This window comes from Gopherus evgoodei, chromosome 7 (assembly GCF_007399415.2).
Source record: "Gopherus evgoodei ecotype Sinaloan lineage chromosome 7, rGopEvg1_v1.p, whole genome shotgun sequence".
NCBI lineage: Eukaryota > Metazoa > Chordata > Testudines > Testudinidae > Gopherus > Gopherus evgoodei.
Genome location: NC_044328.1, coordinates 42,649,801 through 42,666,745, shown reverse-complemented (window position 1 = coordinate 42,666,745; position 16,945 = coordinate 42,649,801). Strand labels below are relative to the sequence as shown.

The following is a 16,945-nucleotide window of genomic DNA, read 5'->3' as shown; positions in this document are numbered from 1 at the left end:
TGAAATAAGATTTTCAGAAATCGTCATTATATTTTACTTGGGTATCTGGATGGAGGCCTGAGACTGGGTCGCTTTAAGGGAACTGCGTTGTTGGTTTCTGAGCAACCAGTGAGGTAACAAAGAAGCTGTTTTGTGCTGGCTTGGTAAATTTAAGTATTGAAAATATCCACCAGTTTGGGGGATCGTCTGCCCCATGATTTGCAGGCCACCCCTAATTGAGCAACCTCGGCTAACCCCCACGGAGATCTCACAGATGTAAAAACAGAAAAATATTTACATGAGAAATAACCCTGTCCCCACAAGCGCGTTAGAAAACCCGACCTCAGAGAGCCGTGCCAAGGTACTTACTCTCTGGTTGGAAGAGGATACCGTGCAGCCACACCACCACCAGAGTAGAAGCAAATGTCGAGCCAATCAGTTGCCAGGGTTCAATTCCAGCACACTGTCCATTCACAAAGCTCCTTGCTTTTTCTAAATACATGAGGATGATTTCCATATAAGGAACAAAGATGTCCTGAGGGGGGAAAAAAAAACACACACATACACAACATATTAAAGAAGGTAAGCCCACCCCACACTTTTTCAAATCACTACAAACAAGGGCATTGAAGAGTTGTTCCTAAAATAGACAATAACTGCCTCCCAGTTAGGTAGAGCTCCTACTGAAAAGAAGGTATTCAATATTTACAGTGTTGCCAACTCTCAGGATTTCATCATGAGTCTCTTGATAATTGTTTTCCTTAAAGCCCCAGCTCCTAGAGTCTAGGGGATACATGATGATTTCAGCCTCCATTCTTAAAGAAAAAGTAAGTTTCTAGCCTTTGTGGCTAGGGAGAAAACTTCAAAACATGACCATGGTGCATCCTAAGGCTCAAAAAGAAGGCAAATAAAAAACACTAAATCTATTATTTTTACATAATCTCATTATTTTAAAGCCTCTCTCATGATTTTAGAACATTTGGGGCTGGCAATACTGTGACATCCCACAAGCAGGACAGGCCGTCAGTTGTCATGAGTTGTGTTCCTGATTAGCATAGGAGCAGCAAGTGCTAGAATATGTACCGTATATACTTGTTCATAAGCCGAATTTGTTTAGTAAAAACGGGAAGCACCAGAGAATGGGGTCGCTTATGACCACGTATACAGAGGGAGAGATGGGACACAACAAGAAGAGACAGCAGAGCCAGAAGGGAAGAGGTGAGGCCAGAGGGCTTGTCTACATCACAAAGTTGCAGCACTGGTGAGGGGGTTGCAGCGCTGCAACTTAGGAGGTGTACACATCTGCAGGGCATCACCAGCGCTGCAACTCCCTGTTTGCAGCGCTGGCCGTACTCCCGTTTTGTCTCGGGTGTAGAGGATCCAGCGCTGGTGATCCAGCGCTAGTAATCAAGTGAAGACACTTACCAGCGCTTTTCTTGACCTCCGTGGAATAAGCAGGTATCCCAGCATACCTGAGGAAGCCTCTCTGGTAATCAAGCAGGTATCCTTCCCCGTGGTTTGCTCCGGTGTTCTCCGAATCCCCCCCCAAGCGGGTCTCCTTCCCAGCGGTTTGCAGGGGGGTTTGGGGAACGCGAGAGCAAACCGTGGGGAAGCAGGTCTCCTTCCCCGGTTTGCTCTCGCGTTCCCCGAACCCCCGTGCAAGCAGGTCTCCTTCCCCGCACCCCCGAGCAAGCAGGTCTCCTTCCCCGCGTTTGCAGGGGGGTTCGGGGAACGCGAGAGCAAACCGTGGGGAAGGAGACCTGCTTGCTCGGGGGTTCGGGGAACGCGAGAGCAAACCGCGGGGAAGGAGATCTGCTTGCTCGGGGGTTCGGGGAACGCAAGAGCAAACCGCGGGGAAGCAGGTCTCCTTCCCCGGTTTGCTCTCGCGTTCCCCGAACCCCCGTGCAAGCAGGTCTCCTTCCCCACACCCCCGAGCAAGGAGGTCTCCTTCCCCGCGTTTGCAGGGGGGTTCGGGGAACGCGAGAGCAAACCGTGGGGAAGGAGACCTGCTTGCTCGGGGGTTCGGGGAACGTGAGAGCAAACCGCTGGGAAGGAAACCTGCTTGCACGGGGGTTCGGGGAACACTGGAGCAAAACCGGGGAAGGAGACCTGCTTTCCCGCGGTTTGCTCTCGCGTTCCCCGAACCAACCTTGAAGCCGCCCAACAGCGCTGCAGTGTGGCCACATCTAACACCACTTGCAGCGCTGGTTGCTGTAAGTGTGGCCACTCTGCAGCGCTGGCCCTATACAGCTGTACTAATACAGCTGTAACAACCAGCACTACAAAATTGTAGATGTAGACATACCCAGAGTCTCTTCGCTTGTGGCCATGGTGCTCTGCCTCCAGCCTTCAAAGCAGCTGCAGCTCCGGGGCTGGCAGGCTGTGGCCGCGCCACTCAGCCCCGCCCCCCAGAGGAGGCTGTGGCCACGCCGCCTGGCCCGGCGGAGCGCACTGCAGCCATGCAGCCCAGCCCAGCCCACTGAAACATGCTGCAACCACGCCACCCGGTCTGGCCCACTGGCCGCGCTGCCCAGCCTGCCGGAGCAGCTCCAGCCAGGCCACAGACATCCTCCCCAGCCCTCCCCAGATGGGGAGCATGAGGGAGGGGTCACAGGCTTACTCCTCTGACTCCCAACTTCTCTCCCAAAAAATGTTTTCCCACCAGTTCCTCTCCTGGCCCATTCGGGTAAGCAGGTGGTGCACCAGGACACTTTGTTTACTTAGGTTTACCTCTGCTAGACACCACAGCTAGAGCCCAGCTCCCTGCTCAGGGAGCCAAGAAATTCCGGTGGATGCTCCTCTTCCCCCACTCCCATCCAGGAGCAGAGAGCCAAGAGCCCAGGGGGGCGGCTGGGCCCCCACTGGGGAGCTGAAAGTCCTGGCTCCCAGGACCTCCCCCCGCATCCCCTTTCAGTGGGAGGAAGCGCTCCTGATAAGGATACACACCAACAGAAGGAGGATGTGTATGGACATCAGCCACTGACTTAGGGAGTGTCTGCACTACAGGCCTAAGTATTAACAAGATGCTACACCAATGAGCTCACAATACTGAAAGACATCACTGTCAGTGGTAGGATGGCTACAGGCATACACAAAAATGCTACAAAGGCCTGCTCAGCACTGCCTCTGGTCCACTTTACCATAGCCAAGCAGGTCCGTGCTCTGCTCCGCAGCTCAGACTTGTTCTTTAACTCTTAACCTAATTCAAGTCATTATAAGCAACTGCATGCCAGGGTGTGGTACTTGCTGCAAAAACTCCAGTGCATTGTTACAGGACAGTATTTCCAGAGCTACACTTCCAGTTCTATTTTTATCAACTATTAATAGTTAATATTGATGCTGTTAACCTTACCTCACACAAGATTTTCTTCCATTTCTAAAACTAGTTGTCCATAATCGCTGTGCAATGAGGTAGCAAGTACTGGGAGGGAGAGGATTTTCCCCTACTCCCCAACCATTTTCCTTTGGTTTACTACCTTTAAAAAGTAACTTCAGTACACGAAGGAAAGCTGATTCAGCCAGGAGAACCATGAGAAGGGGACAAAAAAAAAAAAAAAACAAGGCAAGTGGAGACCAGGATAGGGAGGGAGTGGATATGGAGTAAGTAATTCAAGCATTATTTATTAATTCTGAGCTTCTTGGATGGTAAAGTGTTGAGCATTTTTAATATGTCGACTGATAATATATTGGGCTTCCCCGTCCAAAAGTAATCAGCAAATTAGAATGCATCACTAATTTTAGAGTTTAATAGGATAAAACCAAACGGTATAAAAAAGAAAGATAGAGTCCACACTAATTCATTCCAATTGGCACTGGACTGTTTGTAAGTCAAAAGCAGCAAAGAATCCTGTGGCACCTTATAGACTAACAGACGTTTTGGAGCATGAGCTTTCGAGGGTGAATACCCACTTCCTCAGATGCATATAGTGGAAATTTCCAGGGACAGGTATATATATGCTAGCAAGCAAGCTAGAGATAACGAGGTCAGTTCAATCAGGGAGGATGAGGCCCTGTTCTAGCAGTTGAAGTGTGAAAACCAAGAGAGGGGAAACTGGTTCTGTAGTTGGCAAGCCATTCACAGTCTTTGTTCAGTCCTGAGCTGATGGTATCAAATTTGCAGATGAACTGAAGCTCAGCAGTTTCTCTTTGAAGTCTGGTCCTGAAGTTTTTTTGCTGCAGGATGGCCACCTTAAGATCTGCTATAGTGTGGCCAGGGAGGTTGAAGTGCTCTCCTACAGGTTTTTGTATATAGCCATTCCTAATGTCTGATTTGTGTCCATTTATCCTTTTCCGTAGAGACTGTCAAGTTTGGCCGATGTACATAGCAGAGTGGCATTGCTGGCATATGATGGCGTATATTACATTGGTGGATGTGCAGGTGAATTAACCAGTGATGGGTTGTAGATCCTTGATGATCCGTTGGAGAGGTTTTAGCTGGGAGCTGTATGTGATGGCCAGTGGAGTCCTGTTGGTTTCTTTCTTGGGTTTGTCTTGCTCCACTGGCCATCACATACAGCCCCCAGCTAAAACCTCTCCAACGCATCATCAAGGATCTACAACCCATCCTGGACAATGATCCCACACTTCCACAGGCCTTGGGTGGCAGGCTAGTCCTTGTCCACAGACAACCTGCCAACCTGAAACATATTCTCACCAGTAACTGCACACCGCACCATAATAACTCTAGCTCAGGAACCAATCCATGCAACAAACCTCGATGTCAACTCTGCCCACATATCTACACCAGCGACACCATCACAGGACCTAACCAGATCAGCCACACCATCACTGGTTCATTCACCTGCACATCCACCAATGTAATATACGCCATCATATGCCAGCAATGCCACTCTGCTATGTACATCGGCCAAACTGGACAGTCTCTACGGAAAAGGATAAATGGACACAAATCAGACATTAGGAATGGCTATATACAAAAACCTGTAGGAGAGCACTTCAACCTCCCTGGCCACACTATAGCAGACCTTAAGGTGGCCATCCTGCAGCAAAAAAACTTCAGGACCAGACTTCAAAGAGAAACTGCTGAGCTTCAGTTCATCTGCAAATTTGACACCATCAGCTCAGGATTGAAAAAAGACTGTGAATGGCTTGCCAACTACAGAACCAGTTTCTCCTCTCTTGGTTTTCACACCTCAACTGCTAGAACAGGGCCTCATCCTCCCTGATTGAACTGACCTCGTTATCTCTAGCTTGCTTGCTAGCATATATATACCTGTCCCTGGAAATTTCCACTACATGCATCTGAGGAAGTGGGTATTCACCCTCGAAAGCTCATGCTCCAAAACGTCTGTTAGTCTATAAGGTGCCACAGGATTCTTTGCTGCTTTTACAGATCCAGACTAACACGGCTACCCTCTGATGTTTGTAAGTCAGTGTAGCAATGCTATTTTCAACCTTACCATAGTTCTACACCCTGTTTCCTAGCAGAAATGCTAGCTAAATAGATTGATCCATACAGCCCTTTTAACCCTGCACTCCGCAACACTTGGCATGTCCCATATGTTTCACACTTTCCTCTGAGCAGAGCATACAAGGAAGCAGGTTTGCACAGGCCCTAGACAACGATTCTGTGTGTCTTCCATTCTGTCTTTTATGCAATAACTAAGGTTAAGATTGTGTCATGGTTATTTTTAGTAAAAGTCAGAGACAGGCTGCAGGCAATAGACAAAAATTCACAGGAGGCCCTGACTTATCTGTGACTTGACTAAAAAATAACTCTAGGGCTGGGGGGGAGGGGTGGACGACACAGGGTTCGGGGGGAGGAATGACAGCTGGAGTCCCATCGCCATGCAGGAGTGGCAGGGCACAGCCCTCACTCCAGCATTCTCAGCCACCCACGTGCCAGGGGCACATGGCCCTGACCTCAGCCCCAGAGGGAAGGGGAGGTGCATAGCTCCAGTCCCAGGGTCCAATTGCTGACAGCCAAAGAAGTTACAAAGGTCTGGTAAAGTCACAGAATCCATGACTGCCACGACCTCCATGACTAAATCGTATCCTTAGCAATAAGTCAAGTTCTACTTTTACTGAGGGTCAAAGTTCGGATACAACTGTACCATTTGCTAGTTTCTGGACACTAGTACAGAGATGCACTGATTAAATCCTGCACACCACAGTCCTCTGCCTGAATACAAGAAATAACAATCCCCTCCCTTGTAATCTTGTTGACAGACTGGTTGTATTTTTTTTTTTTTTGCTTCTTCTTCCTCCAGCAACACTGGAACTACTGACCATATGTGCTTAAAGGGAATATATTTCTAGCTTTACAAAAGTCAACCAACCACCTTCTCCTCCATAACCCACTCTCCAGGCTGGGTAAGCTTAGTGGCCCGGACAGAATTTAAATCAATCTTTATATAACTATAGAACCTTGTGGAAAAAACAAAAACCCATTCTATCCGGATTTGCGTGTTCTGGGAGCAACACAAGAGGCTTTATATTTGAGGGTGTGAGTCAGTCAGCTTCTGTGATGATTTTATTCCTTAAAAACTCCAAGTCACTCAAAACTCATGAGCACACTGATATGTTCTTATGTTTCTAATTGCCTGAAACAGTCCCCTAAAGGAGAAATTCACCATGAGATCATTTATTCCCTGCCTTCCAGAAAAAATGATCCAAATATTTGATAAAACATTCAATTATTTACATCATTAGGACGTGCAATATTCACTTTTTTTTTTTTTTTTTTTTTTTTTTTAAAACAACGTAAAGGCATTCAGAAGCCTGGGCAATTGAAAAGCTTTTATCAATAAAGATGGGGAAGACATCCTGATGATCCTGCTTTTTAAAGTCCATTAGTTGGCTGGGTTCATTCCAGGTGTAGCACTCATGCCATCACAAACATACTAATATTAACAACTGTTACCGTCTTCCACCTCAAAGGGAATTACATTCAGACAGCACAGTAAAAATCCATCAAAAGAAAAATCATACATCTGAGCCAAAGCTAACCAGACTGGACATCACAGTTGTGCAAGAGAAGTATTTTCCTGGCAATGACGTTTAAAACTTCAGTAGGTCCCTGTGCACCAGATTAACAGGCCACACAGGTGATAATGTGGAGAACCTTGCTCTGCGCTGCCACAGCGAATAACTAGAATGTAGGTTCCCATGGGTATCAAAATGACAGCATTTACCAACATTAAATTCACTTATAGGAAGAACTAAAAATCTGTCTCAAGGAATCAGGATTCCCCCCAGTAGGACCAATAAAATTGTTTGAGGACTAAGACTAGCTTTTTAAGGAAGTATAGATTTTTTTTTAAGTACCAAGAAAAATTCTGTGATCATTACATCATTAAGGGTATGTTTAGATCCACTTCTAGCGTCCAAATTGTGTATTTTACAGATACCCACATCTCAAAGTATGTTCCAGTATGATAGAATGACAATTTCAGCATTTGGGAGGCACATTTTCTGGCTTAGCATACACAGAATACTTAAGTCTTCTCATCTTAGCACCCATTTATAATTCCTATAATCATCTCAAAATACTGAATAATTTTTCTTCAAAACACTGAAAAACAGGAACTGAATAATATTTTCTGATGTTTCAATAGACATTATGGCTAACACAGACTTTAGATAAAAATGAATGCAAGCTAACTAATGAATGTTGTCTGAAGTAGTTTTTTGTTAGACATTATGGCCTAACTTGATTATGTTACCATGTGTAATACCTAGGACTTTGTTCATACTTTATTTGGTTGGCGTGCTATTATTTTTCAGTTCAATGTCATTGGGCTCCTTGGGGTTAAATGAAAGACAGCAAATGTAGAAATAGTTTTGGTCATGACAGTTTAAAAAGTTTAAACTGTGTTTACAAACTAGCCTGTTTTGAACTATGATGTATTCTTCACACGTGACAGGCATGAAAATGCTACTCACCTGTCAACTTGTAAACTCCAGTTTAAATGCTCAGAGTGTAGTTTTCAAGTAGGAAAGCCTTGTTTACACATCAAGCTATCTGTTGCTACCAATGAGTGTCAGCAGCAAACAGAGCTGGATCAATGTTGAAGACAGTGTAGCGCAGTCGCAGTATCATAGCCAATGAAGTTAATCTGAGGTGTAATTCGAAAATTTCATGAACTGTGGCTAAATAATATTCACTTATATTTCAAGCTTATATATTATCTGATCAGACATTTCTTATGTTTGAGTATTAAGATTTAAGTTGATCATGTTCCTCTTATTGTCTCACTTTAACAAACCTTGCTTTTTAGACAGATATTGTATCAGATGTGACTACTCAGAGTAAGAATTTAAAACACATACTGGCCTAAATATTGACCCTACTAGCTAGGTGACCTCTATTTAGAGCTAAAAAATAAGTCCAGGTCTGCATTACAAGTTTTTGTCATCACACCTGTGTTGGTCAGGGGTGTGATTAACTGACCAGCTGTGCCAGCAAAAGCCCAAGAGTTTAGCCACAACCTATATGGCAAAACTGCAGTTATGGCTGATTTTGCCCTGGGAAGGCCTGGAATAAGCAATGCTGGCAAAAGATGTAAGCAGCATTCATAGTAGGAATGCTCTGCCAGTACAATATACCAGTGAAGTGTTGCTAGTGAAGACCTGATGTCACCAGGTTTTCAGACTCTCTGCCTCAGACAGCCAGAACTTAAGAGTATAAAACTAGAATAATGATTGTTCAATGCTGTCTGCTATTCCAAAGGGAGCTGCATATGTTATACCGAATTATGCCTGAGTAACAACTATATTCCTAAAAAAAAAAAAAAGAACAGGAGTACTTGTGGCACAGAATCACAGATTATTAGGGTTGGAAGGGACCTCAGGAGATCATCTAGTCCAACCCCCTGCTCAAAGCAGGACCAATCCCCACTTCCCTAAATGGCCCCCTCAAGGATTGAACTCACAACCCTGGTTTAGCAGGCCAATGCTCAAACCACTGAGCTATCCCTCCCCCCATAGAGACTAACAAATTTATTTGAGCATAAGCTTTAGTGGGCTACAGCCCACTTCATCGAATGCATAGACTGGAACATACAGCACAAAGATATTTATACACACAGAGAATATGAAAAGGTGTACGTAGCCATACCAACTGTAAGAGGCCAATCAACTGAGATGAGCTATCATCAGCAGGAGAAAAAAAAACCAAACCTTTGAAGTGATAATCGAGATGACCCATGGAAGGTGTGAGGATACTTAACATGGGGAAATAGATTCAATTAGTGTAATGGCCCAACCATTCCCAGTCTCTGTTCAAACCTAAGTTAATTGTATCTAATTTGCATATTAATTCAAGGAATGCCTACCCGAGGTCTTTAATGAAATTAAGCAATATCTTAAATATATAAAAAATAATAGTTAAACACTTGTTAGTCTGCTGAAGAAGTATTATTCTAATTCTGGAGCTACATGTTGTAGGTAAAACTGGTATGTTAGGCCCCAGCTCCTCAGGAATGAAGCGACTCTGATAGGAAAAGCATGCCCACTTCATGCGTGTGTGCCATCTAACTCTGAACAGTGTGTCATATGACTGGAGAATAGCTAACACTGTGACTATATTTAAGATATTTAGAATACATTGTGAGAGAAAGAATAATTAAATTCATAGAAGTAAATGGTAAAGGGGGATGCAATGCAACATGGGTTTGCAAAGGATAAATCAGGTTATTCTGGCATGATCTCTTTCTTTACTAGGACTATAACAGCGTTTAAAAGAGAACTGGATAAATTCATGGTGGCTAAGTCCATAAATGGCTATTAGCCAGGATGGGTAAGGAATGGTGTCCCTAGCCTCTGTTTGTCAGAGGATGGAGATGGATGGCAGGAGAGAGATCGCTTGATCATTGCCTGTTAGGTTCACTCCCTCTGGGGCACCTGGCATTGGCCACTGTCGGTAGACAGATACTGGGCTAGATGGACCTTTGGTCTGACCCACTACAGCCGTTCTTATGTTCTTTGAGAAAACAACTGATTTTTCAGATAATGAAAATGCAATAGATTAATAACCTTGGACTTCAGTACAGCATTTGATGTGGCGCCACATAGGAAATTAATAGATAAATTAGGAAAGATGGGGATCAGTACAAGATGTGTAAGGGGAGAAGGCAACAGGTTGTGCTGAAAGGAGAAGGATCTGTCTTGGGAACAATCTTATTCAATATTTTTATTGTGACTTCGGTATAAAAAGTAGGTGTGCGCTAGTAAAGTTTGCTGATTATACTAAGCTGGGAGACATCATCAATACAAAGACAGATTGGAATGTCATACATGAAGATGGGGATGACCTTGAAGACTATGGTGACAGACATGGGAAGAAATTCAATAGTACAAACTGCAAGAACATGCACTTTGGATCTAATAAGAATTTTTGCTACAAGCTGGGGACTAATCAATTGGAAGCATCAGAGGAGGAGAGAGAACTGGTTGTGTCGGTCGATCAGGATTACTATGAACCACTAACATGATGCAGCTGTGAAAAAGGAAAATGTGATCCTTGGATGTGTCAGGCGTGGCATTTCCAATAAAGATAGAGAAGTATTAACGCTATTATACAAGGCACTGGTAAGCTCTCACTTGGAATGCTGTGTACAAGAAAGATGAAATTAAACAGGTGCAGAGAACAACTGCTAGGATGATCAGGAGAATGGAGGAAGCTGGAAGAGCTTGGCTTGTTTAGTCTTGCAAAAAGAAGGCTGAGAAGGGATAGGATTGCTCTTTATAAATACATCGGGGGTAAACACCAGAGAGCAGGAAGAACTATTTACATTAATGGAGAATGCTGGCACAAGAACAAATGGATATAAACTGGCCATGAATACATTCAGGCTGGAAATTAGAAGGTGGTTTCTAACCATCAGGGGAGAGAGATTCTTGAACAGCCTCCCAATAGATATTGGGGGCAAACACCTTAATTCATTTTGAGAGAGAGAGCTGGACAAATTTTTGAGTGCAACTGTATGACAGGGCTGTTCATGATGGTAGGGGGCAGGGCTCAACAACCCTGGTCACTTTCAGTTTATGTTACTAAAACTCACGCTTCAAGGTTCCAACTGGCCACCAGCAGGGATCAGGAGGGATTTTTCCTGTCCCCACCAATGGATTCTCAGAGGGATGTTTTTGTTTTTTTAAATCTCTTTCCTCTGAAGCATCAGAAGACTGCCACAGCTGCAGACGGAACATTCAGGGGGTGGGCCAGGGCTCTGAGGTGACAGTGAGCATTCCCTCAGGTGCTTGGTTGGCTAGTTCCTGCTCAAATGCTCAGGGTCTAATTGATCACCATAGGTGGGGCTGGGAAGGAATTTTCCCCTAGGTCAAACTGACTGACTTTGGGAAATATTTCACCTTCACCTGCAGCACCTTGGTACAGATATCTTGCCAGAATTATCTGGGTATTTCTCGTTTCGCTGCCATTATGAGAGACTCAGGCCCTGGTGCTCCTCGGTCTCTCCTGTTCTCTGCCTGTGGTACATAATAATCTAGTCTCCTGTGCGCTGTAATATCTTGGTCTTGATTGCTAGGTTTGGTGCAAGGGTGGATAACGTCCGGCCCATCAGAACTTTTAATCTGGCCCTCGAGCTCCTGCTGGGGACTGGGGTTGGGTGCTTTCTGTGTGGCTCCCGAAAGAAGTGGGATGTAGCCCCACCCCCACCCCAGAGCCTGCTCCCACAGCTGGAGCTCTCACCCTCCCCCCAGGCACCAACTCCCAATTTCGTGAGCATTCATGGCCTGCCATGCAATTTCTATATCCAGATGTGGCCCTCCAGACTAAAAGTTTGCCCACCCCTGGTTTAGTGTGTGGGTGCTGGGTGTATTGGTGGCCTGTGATATATAGAGGAGGTCAGCCTAGGTGATCTGGTGGTCTCTTCTGGTCTTAGATTTTATGACCGACGCTTATTCAGTTACGTGAATGTTAAATTTATTCCCAAAATTACTACACTGAAATAAATATAAAAAGCTATCATTTAGAAAGAAAAACTTCTTTGCCAGATTACCTTTAGTCCAGCATAGAATTTAAAGGTATAGAAGCTGAAAGAACCCCCATATATACCAACCACTCCAGCAAATCAGGATGACTGGCTATCCAAAGGCCTATTATAGGTCAAGCACAAAAATATATGGAGGCAGAATAAACAGAGCAGTAAGTAAGAATAAAACAGATCGAAGTTCCACTTTACAAAGAAAAAACAATACCATTAAAAGCGAAACAGGGGCCGACTTTAAGCATGTCCTAAAGAATGTGTAATTATATGAAAGTGCCCAAGGGAACCCAACAGCAAGACAAAGATAAGTAAAGGCTAAGATTTTACATGCAAAACCAAAGATGTTGATCAAAAAGTCAAACCCCAGAAACCTGTCAGCCCTTACAGTTTTCCCAGCTAGAAAGCTGACAAGAGACTAAATTCTGACCACCTTAGATACAATTGCAGAGTGACAGCATTTACTCTGAATTATCAGCAAATTGCTGTGTATGCTAATTTACTAAAATAAACTGCATTTTCAAAAACATACATTTCTCAGAGGTAAAGTTTTCAAGAGCACCTAAAGGACAGAGCCCAAGTTACTTATGAAAATGGACTCAGCTTCATTTTGATAGGCAATGATTTTCTAGGTGGCACATCCTCTCTCAACAGACTTGGTAACATTTTAAAGTGCCTAATTCACTTTTGAAAAAGCAACATAGGTGCCAAAGCCATTTAGGCAGTTCTGAAAATTTTACCCCATTTTATGAAATAAGAATTTCATTGCTCTTTTACAAACAAAAACAACAAAACCCAAGACACTACAAATCATGCCAACTGTCAACAGGCCAGGCCATATGCTGTTCTCAGAAAAACACCCAATTTTGAGAAGACATAATTTCAGTTTCTCCGCTCCACAGACTTCACTATAAAACTGAAGAAAACACAAAAGTGTTTCTTGTAGTTCTTTGAGAGAGCCCATTTGATAGAAAGACCATGAGAGCATTTATTCTATAGAAAGAGCAGCTGGGCCATTAAAGACCCTAGAACAAAACTGGCAACTTATAAAAAAGAAAGTTTCTTTAATCTCTTAAGAGGAAAGAATTAAAATATTTTGAGTATGCCATTATTTACAAAGAGATGGCGAAACACAGATAAGAATTCAGAGACATTATGTTGTTTAAGTTTTTTAATTAAGTTTCCTAATTTAGTCTTACTTCCAAAATGGGCTCTGCAGTATGAGGAAGAGGGAGACGTCTATCCTGGTTTCATTAGGTTCTGCAGCACTTCGACAATTTAAAAGATTTTTCTAAGGAACAAAATAATCCTGTGAGAATCACTGCTTTCACTCTGTAATGGCTGAAATAACCAAGGCATTGTCTACACGAGTTGTCAACAAAATTTATGTTGATCAAAAAGTGCCATAATTACATCCCAATTGTAATAGGGATGTAATTATTACATCCTCCTCCCCCTAGCCTTAGATTCAAAGTTACAGCAAACAGAGGTAAAAATCCTTCCAGCAAAAAGACACATTCACAAATTGAGGAAACAAACATAAGACTAATCCGCCTTGCCTGGCTATTACTTATTATTTTGAAACATGAAAGACTGATTCAGAAAGATTGGGAAAGCCTGGAATGATGTCCTGTCCCTCTCAGTCCCGAGAGTGAACAACGAACCAGAAAAAGGCACAAAGACTTCCCTCCACCAAGATTTGAAAGTATCTTGTCCCCTTATTGGTCCTCTGGTCAGGTGTCAGCCAGGTTTACTGAGCTTCTTAACCCTCTACAGGTAAAAGAGACACTAACCCGTAACCATCTGTTTATGACACATACAGTACAATCAGAACACTAGTAATGAGGGAACAAATACTGTGTAAAGTATTTTTGACAGCTGATTGGATTTTGAAAATCCCACACTGTCTCTCAGACTCCTTTTTCCAAAATCATTCAACCTTTGCTAAAAGGTAAGCAGTTTGCATAGCAAGTGCCTTTGCAGGCATACACACATACATCTGAGCTCCTTGCTTTCTGCATATAGTTCCCCATCCCCATTCTACCCAAGGGAATCACTGTACTAAACCCTACAGAGCATTTTCACTCTCTCAGAAACACTCTTCCTAGAACATTGTAAAACTCGCATTTAAGGATGCTGCCCAGCACAGCTAAGGGGAGATAAAACCAGCCATCCCACTCAATGTCAAACAAGTCTGCCAATCACTATATTTACCTTATGTACAGAAAAGGAGATCAGAGTCATATAAGAGAGTATGGACATGGCTACACTGGAAACTTCAAAGTGCTGTCGCAGGAATGTTCCTGCAGCAGCACTTTGAAGTGACAGTGTGTGGTCACACGTGAGCGCTGGGAGAGAGCTCTCCCAGCGCTCCTGGTAATCCTCCTCCACAAGGCGATTAGCTCCCAGCGCTCGGAGAGTCAATCTACACTAGGGCTTTAAAGTGCTCAGACTTGCTGTGCTCAGGGGGGTGACAAGTGTAGACAAGCCCTATGTGAAAATAAGTTGAACTACAACAGAGTAACATTCAAGTAGTAATAGCTGTCTTTGGAAAGACAGGATTTTGAGTTTTAGGACACAGTTCCTGGCAATCGGGTTTATAAAACAACCCATATGCTTGTTCTTCAGCCCCAATTCCCAAATTCTAGCCCTGCTTTTAATCTCCTCTGGATATCACCTTATCTGATCCTCCCCAGGCCACCACACAAAACCCCTTCTGTTTGTTGCTACAGAAAAAGTTCACTTTTATAGCAGCAGAACATAGCCCCAAGACAGCATCAGATTGAGAGAGCCTACTATAAGGGAACATTGCAAAATTATACCTTTTAAATAATTAAGTACACAAAAGCAGCAAAGAATCCTGTGGCACCTTATAGACTAACAGACGTTTTGGAGCATGAGCTTTCGTGAGTGAATACCCACTTCGTCAGATGCACCCACGAAAGTTCATGCTCCAAAACGTCTGTTAGTCTATAAGGTGCCACAGGATTCTTTGCTGTTTTTACAGATCCAGACTAACACGGCTAGCCCTCTGATACTTAAGTACACAAAACAAGCCACAGAAATGAGCAATGCATGACATGGTCAAATGACAGCTTACTATCCCACAACACTTAATAAATAAAACTAGAATATGAAGAAGGTGCAGGTGTGTCTGAAATAAAGAGGAATCAATCTTCAAAGAGATCAGTTTCACTGATATATACTGGTGTGAGGGACAAAAGGGGAACAATGGATGAAAAAGATCAGTTTTGTCTGTATTAATTGCCTAGATGGCCAAACCCACTTCAGGAGAAAACGGCTGTGGAAGCAAATCTCTTGGAGGGAGAGGAAGATGGCAGGGGTCCCAACCCAGTTAACTCTAACACAGGACGTATTCTTTCTGATAGGTGCTCTTGGCTTACTAACCAAGCCCACCACTAGAAGTGCTTTGGAAGCAGAGATTTCACAAAGCATGACTTAATTATTCACACATTTAACAAGCCCCAGAAATTCCAATGACTTCCCATTCCTGGATCTAAGAACATAAGAATGTCCATACTGGGGCAGACTAAAGGTCCATCTAGCCCAGCATCCTGTCGTCTGACAGTGACCAATGACAGGTGCCCCAGAGGGAATGAACAGAACAGGTAATCATCAACTGATCCATCCCTGTCACCCATTCCCAGCTTCTGATAAACAGAGGCTAGGGACACCATATCTGCCCATCCTGGCTAATAACCATATATGGACCTACAGTCCATGAATTTATGTAGTTCTTTTTTGAACCCTGTTATAGTCATGACCTTTACAATATCCTCTGGCAAAGAGTTCCACACAGGTTGACTGTGCCCTGTATGAAATATACAAAAATGGCAGTTTGCAAATCCTCATCAGAACCTGAAATCACTCTGTAGCAATAGGACAGGACTGCCTTTGTCCAATATGGTTTACTCTTCTAAGGCCACAGCTACACACAAAGTTGCACTGGTTTAACAAGAGTTGTGAATTTATACTCATGCAACTTCACAGGTAGAAACATTTATATATTGGTTGAACCCCAGTTTATTTTAAGTGCAAGCTACACGAACATATCTGGTTTTAAAACAAGGTAAGAGCGTGCATAGATACACAAAAACTCGCACCGATTTCACTAAAGTCAGATTTCTACTAAACCAGTACAACTTCTACGTCTAGACAAGATCTCGGCTGGTACAACCTCACTCCATAACCTCCTGGTGTGACCGAGAAACTAAAGACGCTACCACCTTTCAGAAGCCAGGTTAACCCCACGGTCGTCACCAGCTCCCCCTGAGAGCCCCCTCTCCCCGGGGTGCGGCCCAGCGCCCCGCGGGGGGGGGGTCACACCGCCGCAAAAGACACACGGACACTTACGACCAACAGGACCGGGACTGCCCCTGAAGCCCCCTCTAAAGCCCAGGCGACAGCCGGAGCGTGCGCGGCCCGGGAGAGCGGGGACTCAGGGCCGGCTCACGGCGATCCTCGCCGCTAGCTACCGGGAGAAAGGGCCGGTGCTCACCATCTTCGCCGCCTTCCCAGCTCCGCGCAGGGGCCCTCGGGACGGGGTTCGCCTCCTCCCCGGGCCCGCCCCACGCTCAGCCCACCCGGGCGCTGCGGCTCGGCTCGGCTCGGCTCGGCGCGGCGGCTGGCCCCGGCGCGCAGGCCAGGCTGAGATTGGGAGCAGCGCCACTCGCGGTGCCTCTGCTGCCGGCCCGGAAATCGCCCCATCGCCCGGCCCCCGCTGCCTCAGCGCTCGGAGAAAATGGCCCCGCCCGCCACCAGGGAGGCGGCCGCAGCGCCCCCTGCTGGGGCAGAATTGGTCCGACGACACTCCAGCCGCTGGGCACCCAATTGAGCCCAGGCAGCCCTGCGGGCCCCCCGTTAGCCCCTCGCCCCAAGACAGGGCAGAACCTACAGCTCCTCAGCCTGGCATTGCTTTGAAGGGATGGTGAGGTGGTGTCACCTCTCCCCTGCAACCAGCCCCCGTGCTGCTTTATGCA

At 45.0% G+C, this 16,945-nt stretch overlaps 1 protein-coding gene across 5 annotated transcripts in view; it reads right to left on the bottom strand.

Annotated features, from left to right (window-relative positions):
* SGPL1 (sphingosine-1-phosphate lyase 1) overlaps nt 1-16,945 on the bottom strand; it is a 69,063-nt gene that overhangs the window by 28,756 nt on the left and 23,362 nt on the right. For 4 of the 5 annotated variants that reach the window (XM_030569973.1, XM_030569972.1, XM_030569975.1 and 1 more), the window contains one exon: nt 349-514. In XM_030569973.1, coding sequence (XP_030425833.1) covers nt 349-496 — 148 coding nt within the window. In that variant the 5' untranslated portion in view covers nt 497-514. Of the gene's footprint in view, nt 1-348; nt 515-16,464; nt 16,551-16,945 lie in introns of those variants that run through there. The other variant, XM_030569971.1, reaches the window with a different exon arrangement.